Source organism: Chiroxiphia lanceolata, chromosome 6, assembly GCF_009829145.1.
Source record: "Chiroxiphia lanceolata isolate bChiLan1 chromosome 6, bChiLan1.pri, whole genome shotgun sequence".
In the NCBI taxonomy this organism is placed as follows: Eukaryota; Metazoa; Chordata; class Aves; order Passeriformes; family Pipridae; genus Chiroxiphia; species Chiroxiphia lanceolata.
Genome location: NC_045642.1, coordinates 14028952 through 14047346, shown reverse-complemented (window position 1 = coordinate 14047346; position 18395 = coordinate 14028952). Strand labels below are relative to the sequence as shown.

Here is an 18395-nt window from a genome sequence, read left to right as displayed (position 1 = left end):
GATTTTGAAAGTTTACAGTTATTAGAAAACTATTCCCTTCCCCATCCGTCTGTCCTATGAATGGTGGCTTATTCTCTCCTAGGAATTTTGAACAAATGGAGGTGAACATAACTACTGTAGGCATTAGTTACTTTTAGTATAGTCTTTTGTTAAGTATTGTCTTGGAAACATGAATCTTGTACTGATTTTAACTTGTTTAACTTTTTGTCCTTGTCTTGTCCTGTTGATATGCTCTTGGGGTTTACTGTCCATTTCTCCTACTGTGCACTATGGGAGAGAGACTGCTTTTCTTCTCAGTGTATCTACATTAAGGCATCTGAATGCATGAATAGGTACCAATATTATTTTTTCCCTGTTGTGTGTGTGGCATACATGTGCGCATGTGCTGTGTTTTAGGCTTTTTAGTATGCTGTAGTCATCCTAATGGCTTTTGCTTTAAAAAAAAAACAACAAACAAACCAAAAAACCTGCTGGCTTCTGTCTGCTAGCAGTTACAGCTACAGGCCATTGGCACAAAGTGCTTTCTTGCATATAAGACATGCTACTAATAAATAACTGAAATAAATTTATATTTTCCTTTAACCAGTGTTTTATATTACGAACTTCAGAATGTTGTGTTTGTTGATTATTGCACACCATCTCTATTATCCCTTCTGAAGCTGTGAATGTTTATGCCTGTGATAGCTCCAGTCTCAAGGGAGAATGGTGCAGCACAGTTTGCATTTTTATACCGTTTTTACCTGGAGCTTCTTAGGCAGTGCTTTCAGCTGTGTTCAGCATGCACAGCTGAAAGAGAACCTAAAGTGCAGGTGGGTTATGCTGATTGGGATGTACAGGTCAGTTAAGATAGCTGTTAAATCCATTTATTGCTGTGCTACACAGTCACTGCTGATAGTTACCCAAGCTTTTGTTTCTTATAAGCAAGTGTATAACCAGTGAATGGTTGGGTCCTACTGCACCATCTGCAGTGGGGCATTTGTAGTCTAGTTTTCTGCAGGAGTCACTTCACTTCTGAATTTTAACACCTGCTACGGGCTCAACGTGATCTCTGAAGGAGCAATGTAGTCCTAAAATCTCACATTAAAATCACTGTTTTTCTTTATATCTGAAGCTGCTAGTTTTTGTCTCTTCATACACTGGACACTAAACATAAATTGAAATGAATTAATACTTCTAAATCGCATTTGCTTTGAGCATTTTAGTGCAGTCAAAATGGCAAAAAAAAAAGACAACCCTCAATAACAACAAAGAAAACCCAAAGAACTGAACCAGGCAAACATGAACAAAGTCTTTCGATTCCTAAATATGTGATTGATCAGAGCTGCTGTTTAATGTATGGAGGTCCTGTTTTCCTGTATTAAGGTAGGTAGCTAATTGTGGGAAGGGAGGAGAAATCACCTTGTATTCCCTTATTGGCCAGTGCTGCTGGGAAGCAGAGACTCTTTCAGACAGGAGAGAGTCTTGGACTTCTTTATGCAACCTTTTCTTCCTTTTCCTTCTTCTGCTCCTTCTTTTTTTAGCTGACTGTTCTGTTTGTCTCCAGTTTTCAAAGCAAACTCAGGCTTCCTTGCTTGGGGCACAGAAGGGAAAAGGCCACCTTTCACACGTTTGGGAGAACAGACTGCAATAGAAAGGGAGGAAATTTTCCACATAATTTGAAAGCATTCTATTAGCAAGCACGTATTTTGCTCTTTGAAATTGTTGATACAAGTCTCTAAGAGTATGGTAATTTTGGAAATTCAGGGTAAACAACTGAAATTATAATGTTTAGGAGGGCTGCACTGGATTAAATAGCCTGGGTTTTGTCAAAACTGTTGTTGTGTTTCTGAAGCCATCTATGATTGTAGAGTGGTTTTTTATTTAATTTGGAATAATGATGGGAAGAAGTTTTCATCAGTATAAAGAGACCAATTATTTAGGGAAGGTTTGCAAAATACATTTAACCTCTAAAAGAAGATGTGACCAAATTAAAACGTTGATACAATTTTTTTCTTTTTAAAAAAACCCTGTCTCAGCAGCGTTTCATGCTATTAGTTTTTGTGCGTGATAGCAGATTTAGTTTTATAAAATGGAGTTTAAATTACTAATTTCATTTTAATATCATAAAAGAGCTTTGAAGCAGAGTATACTGTCTTCAGTTTTTTGGAAAGTAAGGAGATGAATCTCTCCCTACTGATCTGAAGCACATCTGTAAAATAAATTTGAGGAAATATAGTAAGTGTTTCAGGACTGGTATGACTTAGTAATATCTATAGTATCACTAATACAAATATAGGTGAGATTTTATTAAATTCAACTAGCCTAGAGTTACGAAGACATTCCATGTTGAATACATTTGAATATTGAACATATTTATGGAGGAATTGTGAAATACCTCTAGTTTGCAGTGGAATTTCATGGAGTATTTTGGTGTGCAAAGATACTTGTCAGTATATTATGTGCTGTGATAGTTCCATCAGGATTACTAACTTTATCAGTAAGTCTTGTGATTTTGCAGCTAATATATGTTCAAGTGCACGCTGTAACCAAAAGATCTTAACAGGCATTATAATCAATTCTTAAATAAGCAGTTTAATTGCTTGAAATTTGTCTGTGTTTTGTCTGAATAAATTGCTTTATTAAATGAGCTGGGAAAATTGACTTGCTTATGCATGTCTCATTGAGGATTTCTTAGATTTGTTTAGTATAGTATTTATTACAAATGAAATGCATCAATTAAAAGAAAATGAAAAGCTGAAATTTCCTACTATGAACACCAGAAGCACTGTACTTTTAGCATAATAGTTCTAGAAAGAGGCAGAGGAATTTCAGTGAAAATTGAACTGCCAACTGAGTTCACTGCACTACAGCCCATTTTGGCAGTGTGATAATTTACCCAAGATTCAATCAGCAGTCACAGAATCTGGAAGGGTTTTTTTTTTTTTTCAGTAAATTTTTTAGGGGGGAAAAAAAATGAAAGAGCTGTTCTGATTTTTATTTCCTTTTTTTTTTTTTTTTTTCCTCCCAGGCTGTTCATACAGGTATGCGGGCATATATTTATAATAAGAATTCTGTTATTGGCTCTCAGGCAGAGCATTCAGGGATGCGGACATACTACTTCAGTGCTGATACCCAAGAGGATATGAATGGCTGGATCCGGGCTATGAACCAAGCTGCTCTTATGCAAACACGCTCTTCACTGAAGAGGCAAGTTCCATACAGAAGCTGTTGGCTTTTTAAATTAAATATGTGTTATATAAATCTCATTTGATTTACATCTCGGAAATCACGGTGATTTCCGAGAGTGTTATTTGTAAATATGTGGATGAAACTCATTCCCATTTTAAAAAAATAATTATTTTTCATTCACATTCTGTTACAAATCAATTCGCTGATATTAATTAGGAAAACATAGTGTCCAGTATTTGTGTGTACATCAAATTGTGTGCTTACATTTAGTGACATGGATTAATTTTTATATATATATATATATATATATATATAATATTTTAGGGAATTGCAATTAAAAAGTTACAGTTTCTGTGAGCAGACTCCTACACCTGTGAGAGTGAATTGACATGCTTTAGGGAGAGATAAGTAAAAGAGGAAGGACAGAAGTCTAATGACTTGTTTCAAATGAGCATTTAGAACTAGGATTAAAGTGCTGTTAAGGGGAGAAAGGATGTTAAAGATGGGTAAATCATAAGTGCAGAGAGTTAATGGATATTCATTTATAATGGATATTCATTTATAATAATAACTAATTTATGCAGTTATGAGCTAATTATGAACAAATTCAGCTGTGACAAAATGTATTTCCAGGTTTTTCCTTTTCTTAAAATGGATGTAGCTTTCTTGATGTTTTGGCTTTGGATGTGAAAGAAGACACTGCACTGTGAGACAACCCTGCTTTTAACCACTGGGGCTGTGAGGATTAAAATGTCACGTGCAGTTTCTCAGAGTATCTTGCACTACTGCTTTCTTTTGGCCAGTCAAATATAAGCAAAGGATCAACATCTCTTCCAGAGCTTTGCATCCTGTATTAAGACTTTCTGGATTTCATTTAAATTTCAAGTAACATATAACCTGGTACCTGAATTTTTCTTTATCATCTTTATAAGGAATGATTAAAAGAAACATTAGGGAATTGGGCACATTAGAAGTATTGATCCAGTGTCCTTCCTCCTAAGTAGACTATTCATTTCTAAGTAGACTGAAGAGAAAACAATTGTGTTACTCAGAATTTACCTTCCCTAAAGAAGCTGAACTTAATTTCAGAGAAGATGAGGTGCTACTCCGAGATCAATGATATCCCATTGAATTGTGAGAGAAAAAAATGTTGTCAAGAAGGTTATTGCTATAAGGAGATGAAGAAAATTGCAAATTAAGTATGCTATGTGTCAAAAGCAACATGAAACTTTTAGGATCCTTAGACATTTTATAGCGTGTTCAAAGTTTAATAACAAGATTTCTAGTGTGGAATTTTTGAAATATTTAGGCAATAAGGTAAATAAGTAAACTGGTGGGCGCTGCAGCATGTGTTAGGAGCAATGGACATTTTTAAATTTGTTTTTTTGTTTGTTTGTTTCAGAAATAGCCCTCCTATAGAAATTACCTGGACAATAGTATTGACTCAAATGTAAATATTGCTCTCCTCTCTTGGCCAGAAATGACTAGTCCCTAAAGCATCTACAGAGATATGAAGAGACTTTTTTTTATTCTTGCAGTGAACAACTGGCAGTTTGGTTTTGGTTTTTTTGGCTTTCAGCGTTTCCTAGGATAGGAAGACTTTCTCTTTTACAGCTTTTTGTACATAATATTACACAAGTTGAACACTTCTTTTGACAAAATTAGTATTTTCAGTCATTTTTACAGGTGCGTATAAGTAATTTCTGCCTCCTTGACAACACTGTAAAGGTAACTTTTGTCTAACTGGGATGACAACCGAGTTTTGCTGAACATATCTGTCTTAACATGTCAGTTATATCACAGCCTGCAGAAGGTAGTTCTGTGGGTATTCTTTCTGAAAAAGTAATGAGACCACATCAACTTTTCACAATTACACAGTGTTCATTACTGACATGTATTTTCTTTTCAGAGAAACTGAAAAAGTGGATCAGCAAGCTGTTCCCCAAGTCAATCACGTGGATGCCTGTAAAGAGTGCGTGAAGGGAGAGATTACAGATACAAAAGAAAGTTATCCAAAATCAGCTGAAATGCTTGGATATGATAAGCGTGAAGAGATAAGAAGAGAAAAGGAGGAGGAGGAGCGTTATATTCACAGAAAAGGAACTCTGGAAACTAAAAAGGGAAAGGCCAAGCACGCGTTAACAGAAGCTGATTCATTATTTCCAGACTTAACGAATGCATCGAAGGCATCGTGGTCCCAAGTAGCTCAACCTCAGCCAGCTGAGAAGAATGGAACCCTTCCTAGTTCATTAAGTGTGAGTGCTGGCCTAGTGGAGCAGAATGGTACTGGCTCATATAAAAGAGGGTTTGTTCCCAGAGCAAATCCAGATAAGCAGTTTCAAAGAAAAAGTAACATGGCTCAAGTGGAACACTGGGTAAAAGTCCAAAAAGGAGATACAAAAAGGTTAGTAATAGGCCCATCTTTAAATAGATTGCCAACTGGCATTTTCTTAAGCTAAAGGGAAATATGTGTTAGTAATATCTTTGGTGCAAATCAGAATGATACTTTACAGAGACAATATATAAGAAAACTTACTTTCTCCTTCAGTGCAGAATGGTAGTTTTCAGGTGTTTATCTCATGGGAAAGTCAATATGGGATTGGCTAATCAAATCTCTTTAATGTTGTCACAATATTACAAACAGAATAAGTGAGATTAGCATGCTGGGGTTTTTTTTACTGTTTTTAATCACTGTGGATACTTAAAACTTCTTAAAATTTGCTTAAATTTTGAAGAGCCGGAAAGTGAAGTGCAGCTCTCAGTTACTTCTTATTCATAAACAACTGCACAATATAAATGACAGATAATTGTTTGTTTTCCACTTAAAAGTAAAGAATGCTGATTGCTTTTCTTCTCCCTTCTGTTCCTGTTCCAAACATCCATTCACTTCTCTATATCAGATCACTGCACTCGAAGTCACAGTGTGTGCATCACATACTGAAAGGCCTCCATCTATTAATTTAGTTAATGCAGAGGTCCTAGGATGTTCCCATGGTCTCCAGGATTCTCTTTTCCCTTTTCAGTCCCTGAAAATTACATAATTTGCACCAATAGAAGGAATGCACACTGAAATACTTTTGTAGTTTGAAAATCCCATAATTGCTTTACTTTTGAAGTGCACAGTCAGATTAAGTACCAGTTGAAAAAATGAAGTGATGTATATATGCATCTGTTCAGAATGTCACCTTGTCTCAAGGGACAGGAAAGACAGTTGGGCTTGATGCTCCTTGTGAGGATTTTTCAAATATGCTTAGTCTACTGAATCAGTGTTTTATAAATTTGCTGAAATCTAGTTAGAATATACAGAAATAAGAGACATTGGCATGTGGTTTTTAAGAGGACAAAAATATTTTTTTTAATGCTTATTGAGGCTAATGTTTGTCACTTTAGAGCCAGTAAGAAATTCAAGGCTTGCTAATTTTATGTGGAAGTCCATTCTTCTACTTTTTTATCTTTGGAATTGCCCTTGAAGAAGCTTTCTTACTTTTTCATATTATTTAGCATTCTGCTAGACTTCTAGAGTCAATTAACTTGCATCTTTTTGACTTGGATATAATCAGTGCTTCCCAAAAGAATATGACTTTAATGAAGAAAGGTGCTTGGTAAGTTAGTTCTTATTACACATATATAGATGTGCTTGTCTGAAATAATACAGAAAACTATTGATCTAATTAGCTAATGTTTAGAAAAACTTCTGTTGGTGTTTTACATCAGAAGTATTGGCAATAAGAGGCTTGACTGATAGCTAAGTATTGTTTGCTTCCAAATTAGTCTTTCCAGTAAATTAACTTTAGGCATGTATCAGGTGTAGTGTGAAGATAGTGGTATTGCAGGAGCCAGGTTTTTTTCTAGATAAAGCCAGCTACCTCAGCTGGAGCTGCTAAGTATTCAGTGAAACTAAATTTATATATATATGAATCTCTCTCTCTCTCTAAAAATGTTCTATTTTAGCTCAGTTGACCTGTTTTCTTTGTCTCTCCCTCCAAATGGCATTATATTTTCTGTGTGCAGAATAAATTGCACATTACCCTCCCGAAGATTGATAGATCTTTTAAGTGGCACCTTCTCTCAGCCTGCTGAGGTTGTTGCAGTGTAGTCAACTGACAGATAGAAGCTGCATGTTAGTTGTCAAATATCTTTTTGATTACAGGATATAAAATTCAAGCTAGAGATGATAATTTGATTGACATTCCATTTTGATTTTAGTAAATATTAGTGGATCACTTAATTTCTTAATGCTTCGTGTTGACTCTTGTTCCAGCTGAACTGCTACAAATAAAGAACTCTGAGTCTTCCAAAGCCTGGATAATTTTTGAACACAGAATGAGTACAGTTTTATCTGTGTCCTGGCTCAGGTGTATACAGATGCAATGCTTGCCAGCAAGTTCGTTATGATGAGAAAGAACTCTTTCAGCTAGAGCCTTCACACAAATACAGCATTTGTTCATAGAATTATTTGCAGGAATTGCACCTTTAATATAGATCTTTATATCTTTCAAATCGATGTTTTGCTTCCCCTTTGTATAAAGCACTCAGAACTGTTTGCTAAGTTGTAAATGTTAGCTGTCACTTCAGCTGTCTCTTAGTGAACTCTCTGCTGCACTACAGTGACATTCAGTGTAGTCATCTAATCCCACTCTGTTCTCAGCAGATGGGAATACCTGCTTTGGTAAGGTTCATGCTAGCCTTTGAGAGAGATCTTGAGAATTGGAAGAAGGTTTGAAAGGAGGCTTTCAGGAGATTTTGGTTTTAAGTGCTTAAAGGTCAGGACCATCAAATGACAGCTGCTCAGAAATTATTAGGTTTTGATCTGGTTCCAGTGCCTGCATAGACATAGTCACTGCATAATTGTGAAGTATTTGCTATTTCCAGCAGTTTATTTGCACTTAAAAAAAAATTTAAACCTGGTGAAGCTTAATATTCCCCAACTAAATGCAGTCATGTTAAGACATTTCTTTCCTTCCAAATACAGCATTAAAACATTTCTTGTTGTGCAGAACTTTCTGTTCCTTCCTGATTTGCGTAAGGAAGAAACATTACTTGTCTTTGTTAGCTTCTGTGCATTTCCATGAATGGCTATAGTGTTTCTAATAATAGTACTTGTTTTCTTTTCAACATTTATCGTCTCCTTTTACAATATCTTCTGTGTGATTGCTTCCCATTGCAGACCCCAAATGATTTTCGTGGCCAATAATCATATAATATGGCATCGGGCCATTTATTCACTATTCAATGTCTGCTTTCTATTTTATATTCTTTATATCTCATCGTTCAAGAGAGGGAGATTCTCAAGAACAGCTGCATTTGCTCATTTTTCCTCTTAATCCCTGAGAAAGCAATTGTCCATAATCCATTATGGACTAATTTGAGTCATTTGGGACATGGTTCTTTTTCTAGCAATTAATTAGTGCCTATTTTTATATAATGCAAATTATTTCTAAGGGACTGAAACCTTGTGTGATAGAGATGCCACCGGCTCAAAGCTTGTCATCTCAGTTTGAGGTTTGTCCCTACTTCATATACTGTTAAAACACAACCTACTTGTATGTAGGCATTTAGTCTGAATATGACTTTATGGCTTTCTCTGTAATGCACATGCAGCTTTCTTCTTTTGTCTGGCTGAAGTATTGCATGAATCTAGCTCTTCCCAGCTGCTCCTATCAGACAAATTTATTCTTCTCTAGAAGAAAGGCACAATTCCCCTGGCCCCCTCAACAAAGCTCATGGAGTCTTTGTTTTCAGGCTGGTTTTGCTCCTAAAGCTGCTACCCCTGGTGACTTCACTGACTACCATTAATTCCAGCTGATCCTGATCTCAATACTTTACCCTTTAATGTCTAATTAGAAAATAATAACACACAGATGGTTTGCAACATTCAACAGTTTGCTTATGCCTTCATGAGGTCTCCACTAGGTTGGAGTATGGGAGTGTTCAAACCCCTTTCCCTGTTTTTCTGCAGAGAAATCACCAAAGGGATCTCTCTGAGCTTCATGCTTGCCTCAGATGTCTTTTCAAAACATTATCCACTCCAAGCTTTCTCAGTTCTTATTCCTATCTAGAGAACAGAGGATTTCTACCAACTTTCTACCACGTGATTTTCCTGTGAAAAAAATGGGCAGCAAAGTATGAAACATACAAAGTACATGTGATGCAGTGAATTAGACAATTAAAGAGGTTACATGACCACTTTATGCTGATCTTTGAGTTGCCTTTGTTCATACTACCTGCCAGCTTTAACCTTGAAATTTGAGGTAACTTCAAGGTTCTGTGGTATGAGAGAGCAAAGCTTTTATGGGTTTGTAATCCTCCATGCGGTGCAGGGCAGTTACTCTGCTTTCTGGCACGAGGAATTATGTATCCTCTCAAGAGCATCCATATTTCAAGACAGCCTGACAGTGCCAAATCCTGCAAGTAAGAGGAGACAGAAGCAACTACTGAGCAGCAGTTATTGGTAGCAGTTCTTTCTCCCCTGCTTCTTTTGTTCTTGGATGCTGAACAAAGACTGTTCTTTTCCATTCTGCCCTTTCTTTCATGTGAAATTCCTGCATTTTCCAAACCATGAGGGTTCCCTCTCATGCAGAGTGGAGTTTATTGAGTGGAATGGTGAACACACTCATGAGTTTCTTAAGTTGTGGCTTTTTGATTGTTTTTGTTTAGTTTTTGTAATTGTGCTCTGTAGCAAGTCTAGCAGAATGGTTTTCTGGTTGGAGATTCTGAATCCATGGACGAATGACTGCAAGTACAAAAGCCCCAGATGTTTGACTGGAGAATCAGAAGTCAGACAGAGGCAGATTCATATGCATGAGGCTATGGAAAGATTTTGACTTCAAAGTAGGGGGGAGCTAACTACAGTTTGTCAAAGCTTTTGCCAGTTCTGTCTTAACTCTTTACCTGCTAAAATATTTAGTTTCTACAGTTTTAGTACATTATGGATGCAGTACTAAAGCCAGGATCATTACAGCACTTTCTATATTCCAGTTTATCATTGGCTTGTTGTAAAAAGCCTTGTGTTGATAAAACAGTAGAACCAGTAGCATTAGGTGAAAGTAAATCATACGGACCTGGGGTCTTTGAGCAGTTTCTTGCCTTTTTTTGCTTCATTCATGTGAACAAAAATGATCTGAGATATTCTGTGATTAGTGAGATTTCTTCTGGCACTTCAAGATAATTTTTTATAATAAGCATACATTTGTTTTCGTAAATTGCACCACCTAGTGGTGAACAGGCTTTCGGTGAAAAGGACTATTTCAATTTATGGATTTACTCTTCAAACATAACAGTAATTCCTTTCTTCGTGTTCTTGACTTTCTTTTTAGTCTAAGGAAATTCTGCCTTCCTTTAAGTTTATTTCTAGTAGTTCATCCTAGGTTAGACACTAGATTAAAAGCCTGTATTTATACAGTGTAAGATTTTTGTGCAAGCTAGATTTCGTCAATATTACTTTGATAATGTTTCTGTAAATTGTTTTAAAATTACTGTTGTATGTTATGTCTTGTAGCTCCTATGCTTATGTCATTAGAGATTCTTTTTTATCAGTCACTCCTGCTCATCAATGTCTGCTAAAATTTACACTTTTCTTCCCTTCTCTTTGCAGCCTCACTTCTGATCAGACTCTTCCACGTCAGGGTCCCAATCCTCCTTTTCCTGAAAACTATCACACTTTGCCAAAGAATACCAGGCAGCCTTCAGGGAGCTCACCACCACCAAACCGCAATTTGCCGAGTGACTACAAATATGCACAAGATCGTGTTAGCCACTTGAAGATGTCCCAGGAGGAAAGGAAAGCAAATAAGGATGGAACTGTTTGGCAACTGTATGAGTGGCAGCAGAGGCAGCAATTTAAACATGGCAGCCCCACTGCCCCGCTTTATGTAAGTTCTTCAGACTTTATTGATCGTGGTAAGTCAAAAAGTTCATTAGATGTTCCACGATCAATATCTGTTCCACCCTCTCCATCTGATATTCCTCCACCTGGACCTCCAAAAACCCTTCTCCCAAGGAGACCACATACTCCTGCAGAAAGGCTTACAGTTAAACCATCTGATGAGAGACAGACTGTAGACGTTCCTTTCGCTGGATCACCCAGGAAGATACGAAATCATGCTGCAAAGGTTTGTATGCATATAACTGATTTCAAACTATTCTTCATGTGGTGTCACACATGGATAGTTTATTTAGTTATATTTCATTGCATCCTTCCTTGTGTATGAAAGATCATGTAAGTTGTAAAAGTTAATACAATGAATAGTTTTCTCATCAAGCTCTTATCATTCTGATCATTTCACATTTATTAATTTTTGTCGGTTAGGAAAGGGAAATTGGTGGCACATCACATTGGTTTGGAATATTTTTATTCAAAAACTCAAAGGCATATGTTTACATATATAGAATACACAAATGGTAGTATTTTAATATATAGAGTAGGTAGGCGAGAATATAAAACTCAGCAGGATGAACTCTTCCCTGATTATTTATTTATGCTTATAGCTTTAAGTGTTTGCTGTGCCTGCTTTCTCTATGTGTTTAGCTATTGTAGTTAGTCTTGCAACTGATTCAGTTTTTAGTTATGGCACAAAACACAGTTATTTTTCACAGCATTTGATAGTTTAGGTCTGTTGCAGAGTCTTTATCAGTGGGCCAACCAAAATCAAATAGTGCTGGTCTGAAACTTCAGCCTTCTCCGTGATTTAAGTGTGGGTTTTTTTGTTGGGACTGTTGTACCCTCTTATCCAGAGGTGACAGAAGTTCCCTTATTTGGTACTCCACATGGCTCTCCTTGCCTAAGGAATTTGGGGAAATTCATGATTGAATCAATGAAGGATTGACTTGTCTTGGTAGCTCTTACACTGGAATAATTGGTGGTGAAAGCCTCTGTATTCACCTAATTCTCTGACCTCAACTGTGGACTCTGGTGGGGAAAGTATTTGCAAAGAAAGAGACTTGTAAATTCAGATACCCAGTGTGGATTCAGGACCGTGACTTCAGGCTGCAGCTTTGTGCACAGTTTAGGGTTTTTTCCAAGTGTATATGTGTTGTAGCTGTCGGGCATCTTTCAGCATTTATAGGTTTATAATATTCTGTCAGATGATTAAATAGTCTAGTGATGTGCAGAACTGGAAATTAATATTTTTTTAATGCCTGGTTATGTTCTACCACACGTTGGTTTCTCCATGTGTAAGTGGAAGGAGCATTACATCCCTTACGAAGGCATGTACAGCAGTCTTTTCCCTTCCTGTGCAATGTAGCTGCAGAAATTTTACTCATAAAATAAAGCTCTTTTTATGGCATCCTGGCTTTACCAGTATAGGGAAACACAGTTTTCCTCATAATTAAAACTTCTCTGTGGAACTTCTGTGAAAGTTTCTAGAGAAAAAGGCTTATGTTTTTATATGTAAGCACACAGCATCCTTTTACATTTAAATCTGTACTTCTGCAGAAATCTATGACACTCCACACTCCCTGTAATGGCTTATTAAATTCCACCCAGTTACACTTAAAAAAGAAAAGGGGCGGGGAGGCAAAACAAAACAGCATTCAGTGAAGTTCAGAGACAGGAATAAAAGTAAATCATGAGACATTTAGTCTGTCTTGAAGAAAGCCATAAATTTTGTCTTTAAGAGAAAGATGAAAGGATGGGTGTGCAGTAGGTTTTCATTTTATAAGCAGAGAGGGGCAAATCAAATATGATTATTAAAAAAACCCCTTGGTATTAAAGGAAGCCATTGCCACAAGGTGTCAGTCATGTCAGTAGCTTAGTGTTCTCTGGCTAAAAGAGAACATTCACAGTTGTTACGGTGTGGAGTACAAGCTTGCTGTTGGAGGGCATAAGCCAACCAGCCTTTTTCTGGGAAACATTGGGGGGGGGGAACTTTATGAATAATTTTTTTTATTTGCTGGAAGCCACTTTGCATGTTCTGCTGAAGCACCTTGTACTGCCAGGATCTGCTGATCTGCCCCAGGGTGCTAAATTTGCATTTGTTCATTCATAAGTTTTACCTGTGTATGAAAGATCATGTAAGTTGTTGATTATATAAGTTGATGATTAAGTTTTACTTAATCATCCAAGGTTGGTTGATTAAGGCCGGCCCATGAATGTTGCCCTTGTCTAAGCACCCTGGGAATTCAAATAGAAAATCTGTGGCAGAGGTGCATTCCGAGTTTTCCCTCCAGTGCAACATACCTGTCACTTCACACAATCCTTAAGAGTTCTGGCTGTGGCTTCTTGCAGAGCTCCACTCACCTGGACCGGCGCTCCATGCCTGCCGTGGGCTACATGACACACACCGTGAGCGCGCCCAGTTTGCACGGCAAGTCGGTAAGTGGAGAGCGCAGCTACTCTTCCTTTTGTGTCCTCAGAGCGTTGCAGTTAAGTTGTAAAATCCTGCTCGGTACTCTTTGATCTTGACTTTATTAGTTAAAGCATAAATAACTCGAATGAGAACTTAATCTTAACCACAGTAAAGCCTGTAGGAATTTTGCTGTTATCGGCAGCATGAACAGGGGTGAGATGTCTTGTTATTACAGGATTCAACTTTTATTATGTTTATTTGACCAAATGCAGAGTTAATTGAATAATTGCTTAATCATGTCAAGTAACTGCTTTCTGGGCACTGAGGTGAAAAATGTAATTATAGTTACTCTCCCTGAAGACTGCTAATTTCCTCTTTACAATGTGTCTAAATACCTGCAGCCCGAAGAGCTAACATTGCTTCTCATTCGATTAAGGAGGCATCAGGCTAAGTTGGCTAGTATAAGAAATTACACAATCGCACAATTACTGCAGCACTTGCCAACTAATTCCACCTATCAGGTCAGCTGCTGCGTGGCTCATCTGTGCAGTATGACATTTTGTGACTCTGCAAATGCTTCATTAGTGGCATGCTTGAGTCTGTGCTTTCTTGCCCATTCTTTGGTATTCTACAGTTCCCAGGTTGTTTGTGGTTTTTTCTTTGCTTACTGTTTTTGCTGTAAAAGATGAGCATTTTAAGTTATATGGCACCAGTGCGTATGTTTCAAAGTGTTATTTCCTTCTTACACGATTTCTGAAAATGCTGCATCTTCAGAAATGTGGGTTAAAATACTAAGTAAGTTCATTCTAAAGCAAAACCATTTCTTTGTGCTGCTTTCATGATGAGATTGGCTCCCTGTGCCACATGCTGCATCACCTGCAAATTGAAATGCATCAGCCAGTTTGTACATTCATATGAGCTTGTAACTGTGTTGGTTCTGCAGGTGATCATTGGTTCATAAAAGCTCAGGGGTGTATTGGATCATCAACAGTGCTCTTGATTGCACTGGTGTTACGAAACTTGTAAATATGAGATCAACCAGAAATGTACTTACAGAGCTCTCTGGTTCCTATTAGAGCCTCAGAAATGGAGCCATCTGGGAATAAAATGTGGTGACTTCTTCGAATTGGTGAAGGCTTTGGCCCAAAGCTAAAGGAATTTTTTTGAATTTGAAGAAGTTTCATTTCCCGACTTACCTCACCTACAGAACAATTGCACTAAGATGGGCGATAATAACAGGGATTTCTCCAAAAATGGGCAGACTTTCTAGTCAAGTCCTCAGCCAGCCTTACAAGCTGATTGGACAGGAATTTTAAGTGAACACCTCTAAAGAAATGCAAGTGTGATCTATTGATTTTATGGCATAAAGGTTTTTCTTTCTTTTTTAACTACACATTCTCATTGGCTCAAAACTTTAGGAAAGATATAGTTGTGTTTTTCTTTTATTCTAGAGCTAAATATACCCAAGATATAAAGTCCTGTCAAAATAGCAGTTAAAATTCTAGAAGTTTGGGACATTTTGTCTGACTACAAAGCACATTCGAACAGTTAAAATTTTATTTTTTTCTGTATTGCAAATACCCCTTTTGAAAAGAGGAGAAATAATTTTGTTATGACTTCTGTGCATGCTTTTCTTGAAGTGACTGTAATGAAGATGATGCTAGACCAATATAACTATAAAATTAAGCTGATAGCAATTACAGCTGAGCCAAGGAAAAATAAGAATTGAGTTGAATGCTATTACTTAAAAGATTCTCTAATCGTGAGATATTTTTCAGTATTTTATTCACAAAACTTATTTCATACTTTCCATGAATAAAGGAATTAATATTTTAAAATGTGTATGAATTGTGATAAAAAGTATTCTAATTATTAGTTATATGATGGCTTCTAGTTACATCTGACATTGTCAGGTACAAGTCTTCTCTTCTTCCCCCAAAGAGGCAGAGAGGACACCACTATAACTTTTTCAGTGAAGGAATAGTCAGTACAAATTGATCTTGAAAGTACAGCTTTTGAAAATGTATTGTTTGAGGTAGTTCTGTGTCTCATTAGAGGTGGAAAGCAAAAATCTGTATGTTTGGAGGATGGGTATAAGGCAGTAATATTCTTGTGAAATATTTTGCCCATTTTTCAGCTGTAAATAGCAATATGCTGGTGGAGCAAATGTGCTTTTTTATGTACTTCCTACTCTGTTATTTTGTTCCCTCTTTCATCTATTTTCTTATATATAATCAATCCAAGTATTCTGAAATTGTTTCAAAAATTCAAATACATTGCATTGTTTTTTTCCCTATTCACTTACCTGAAGGCTGATGACACTTATATCCAGTTGAAAAAAGATCTGGAGTATTTGGATCTAAAGGTAAGATTTTACAGCAGTATATTTCCTTTTTTTTTTTTTTTAACCCAGTTGTCTTTTGTGTATCATGTTTGTACCTGCAGATTTTCAAGTCACCTACTAGTCAGAGACAGAAACTGTGTTTTTTGCCTCACTGTTGCGCTTAGAATATTGAGTGTCATTTTGGTAGTGACTTAAAATTAAAGTGAAAACTCAGAAAATGTAGTTGCTTTAGTAGGAGGAACTTGTGTTACTGGGACTACAGATGAATGATATGTAGGTTTAGGGAAATAAGATAAAAAATCAGGTTCAAAATGTTTCTCTGCTGTAGCATTAGAACCAATATGTAGTCAACACCTCTAAGTTAAATTATGTGTTCTTTTAATATTTTTCTCTTTAAATATTCTTGAACTGGCTTTTTCCTTGTTTTTATAATATGCCATATTTACAATGCTTTGTGCTCTTGTGAAAATGTGGTGATTAATTAGCACATGTCATTGTTTTTGTGTTATTACAACTAAGAGATTTCAAATGCACCCATTCATCCATCCATCCATAATCTGACCAAGTAATGTTACGAGGTATTCTTTTAAAGAAAAAATTAAATAATATATTGAGCATTATATCATCTGTCTAAATGAAATTACTTCTGTATCTGGTGCACTTGATTGTTGGTAATTTGAAAGCAAATCTAGACTTCTTAATATCAGGTTTTGAAGGGAAAAAAGCCCTCGAAAAAGGTATAATCATTTTGCTTAGCAAAGCAGTCTGCCACTTTCAAAGGTGTGTAGGATGTCTCACCATATATAAATCGTATGGTGGTCCTGAAAATCAAGGTGGAGGGAAATTTGGCACCTTGTTCTCCAAATTGTTTGCATGTACGTAGTTGATGCCATGGGGTATTGCATATGTGCAGCTAATGAGCTGACTGCACCTATGGGGATGTGTATTTCTATTTTATCTGATGTTTTAATTGCTGAATATATAACCAAATATATAAACAAAAAATATTAGTAATACATTTTATACATATATATAATATCATATATGTAGAGAGAGCTTTACTATTTATCATATAGATGGTATATATAGTCTAAATTATCAAATATGTAAACTGTTGGAATCATTAATATACAAATTTAAAATTGGTTTGACATATTTAATTTTAGGCCTTGTCCTTGGTTTGTTCATGGCTTTGCCAAGTGTAACTGCATCCCAAACCATCAGCTGAATTTTATGACAAATTACAATTTAAAAAGTCCTACAAGTTGAGAAATTATTAATAAACACAGTGTTTTGTCCATTATAAAACACAACAGTTTTCACAGTTAAGGTGACCACAGTTCAAGCCTCTGAAAATTTGACATGCTTAGCAAAATTATTAGGAGGCGTTTTTAACTTTCTAGCAGATTCTGTCCAGATTCATTTGTTGCAACCTGGGATATGAAGAACTGTTTGGTCTCCAAGGAGCTCCCACTGTGCCTGTGTAGCACCTAATGAAATCAGCCAGAAAGAGAAATGTACGGCGGCACCTGATCCTTCAGTGAAAAGAAACTTAATGCTAGTGTTGGTTCCCTTTTGAAAGTCTTGACAGTCAAAATGTCAAGTGTGTTTCCATAGGAATGATGTAATTTTTCAAAATGGGCATTTCTTAATGACCTCCTTTCAGTAGAGGTCCGGAAATGTAAAAATTCCTGTCAGGTTGCTGAGAGATTGAAGACCGTGTGACACTTAAGAAGGTGTCTTTGTGTTGGTTGCCACTAGATGCAGAGGTGCTTTTTTTTGCAGTAGGAGGAAAAAAGAAGAGTGCACTGTATGAAACTAAGCAAATTATATATTCTTCTAGTACGGGTGGAGTATGACAAATTCACAATTAATCCATTTAAGACAATGAAGGCTTAGATAGAAAGCCTGTTAGTTCAAGCCTCTCTTTTGACTTCACTAGGCTTTGAGTGAGACCCATGCTAATTAAACAGTTTCAAATAGGACTGATGATTTTGGAAGTGGAGTTAAACTTTTTTCTTTTCACTAAATCTCTTATTTCTGAAGATTTCTCTTCTTAGGGGTTTTGAAATACGACTTTTCAACATGTAAATTGTGATTAAGCAATTAACTGCATAATGCTTGCCATAGTACTAAAACTGATTATAGTAACTGGTTACACAGCATTTAGTGATTTGTTGAGGCTCACATGTTTGCGAGACTATTTTTTACTATTTGACAGTTTTAAAATACTATATAAGAAATAATTTTTGTGTTAAGATTATATTTTCAACATTATAGTGTATTGTCACATCATAAGTATAAATGAAATAAAAATGCTCTAAGATGGATATTAATCCACATCAGTAGCTTTCTCTTACATATCAGTTAGTTCTGACATGAAAAAAAGAATAAGTCTAAAGACTGTTTACTCACACTATGAGGAAAAATTATTGATAATTTTGAAGATGCAAAACACCACGCATTGTGGAGGTTTCTTTTAACGATATTGTCCTTAGATTAGGAGCCTTTTTTCTCCCCAAATTGTTGCCAAGACTCTGTATTCTCCTTTAACCCATGAAATAGAGGCATGTGGAACATGGAAGAAATGGTGT

At 36.3% G+C, this 18395-nt stretch overlaps 1 protein-coding gene across 13 annotated transcripts in view; it reads left to right on the top strand.

The window, feature by feature from the left end:
• Nucleotides 1–18395, top strand: part of PLEKHA7 (pleckstrin homology domain containing A7) — a 157447-nt gene that overhangs the window by 113279 nt on the left and 25773 nt on the right. For 7 of the 13 annotated variants that reach the window (XM_032689919.1, XM_032689918.1, XM_032689916.1 and 4 more), the window contains 6 exons: nucleotides 3008–3186; nucleotides 5078–5572; nucleotides 10763–11279; nucleotides 13397–13483; nucleotides 13859–13978; nucleotides 15769–15822. In XM_032689919.1, coding sequence (XP_032545810.1) covers nucleotides 3008–3186; nucleotides 5078–5572; nucleotides 10763–11279; nucleotides 13397–13483; nucleotides 13859–13978; nucleotides 15769–15822 — 1452 coding nt within the window. The remainder of the gene's footprint in view (nucleotides 1–3007; nucleotides 3187–5077; nucleotides 5573–10762; nucleotides 11280–13396; nucleotides 13484–13858; nucleotides 13979–15768; nucleotides 15823–18395) is intronic. The other 6 variants (XM_032689924.1, XM_032689920.1, XM_032689928.1 and 3 more) reach the window with 4 other exon arrangements.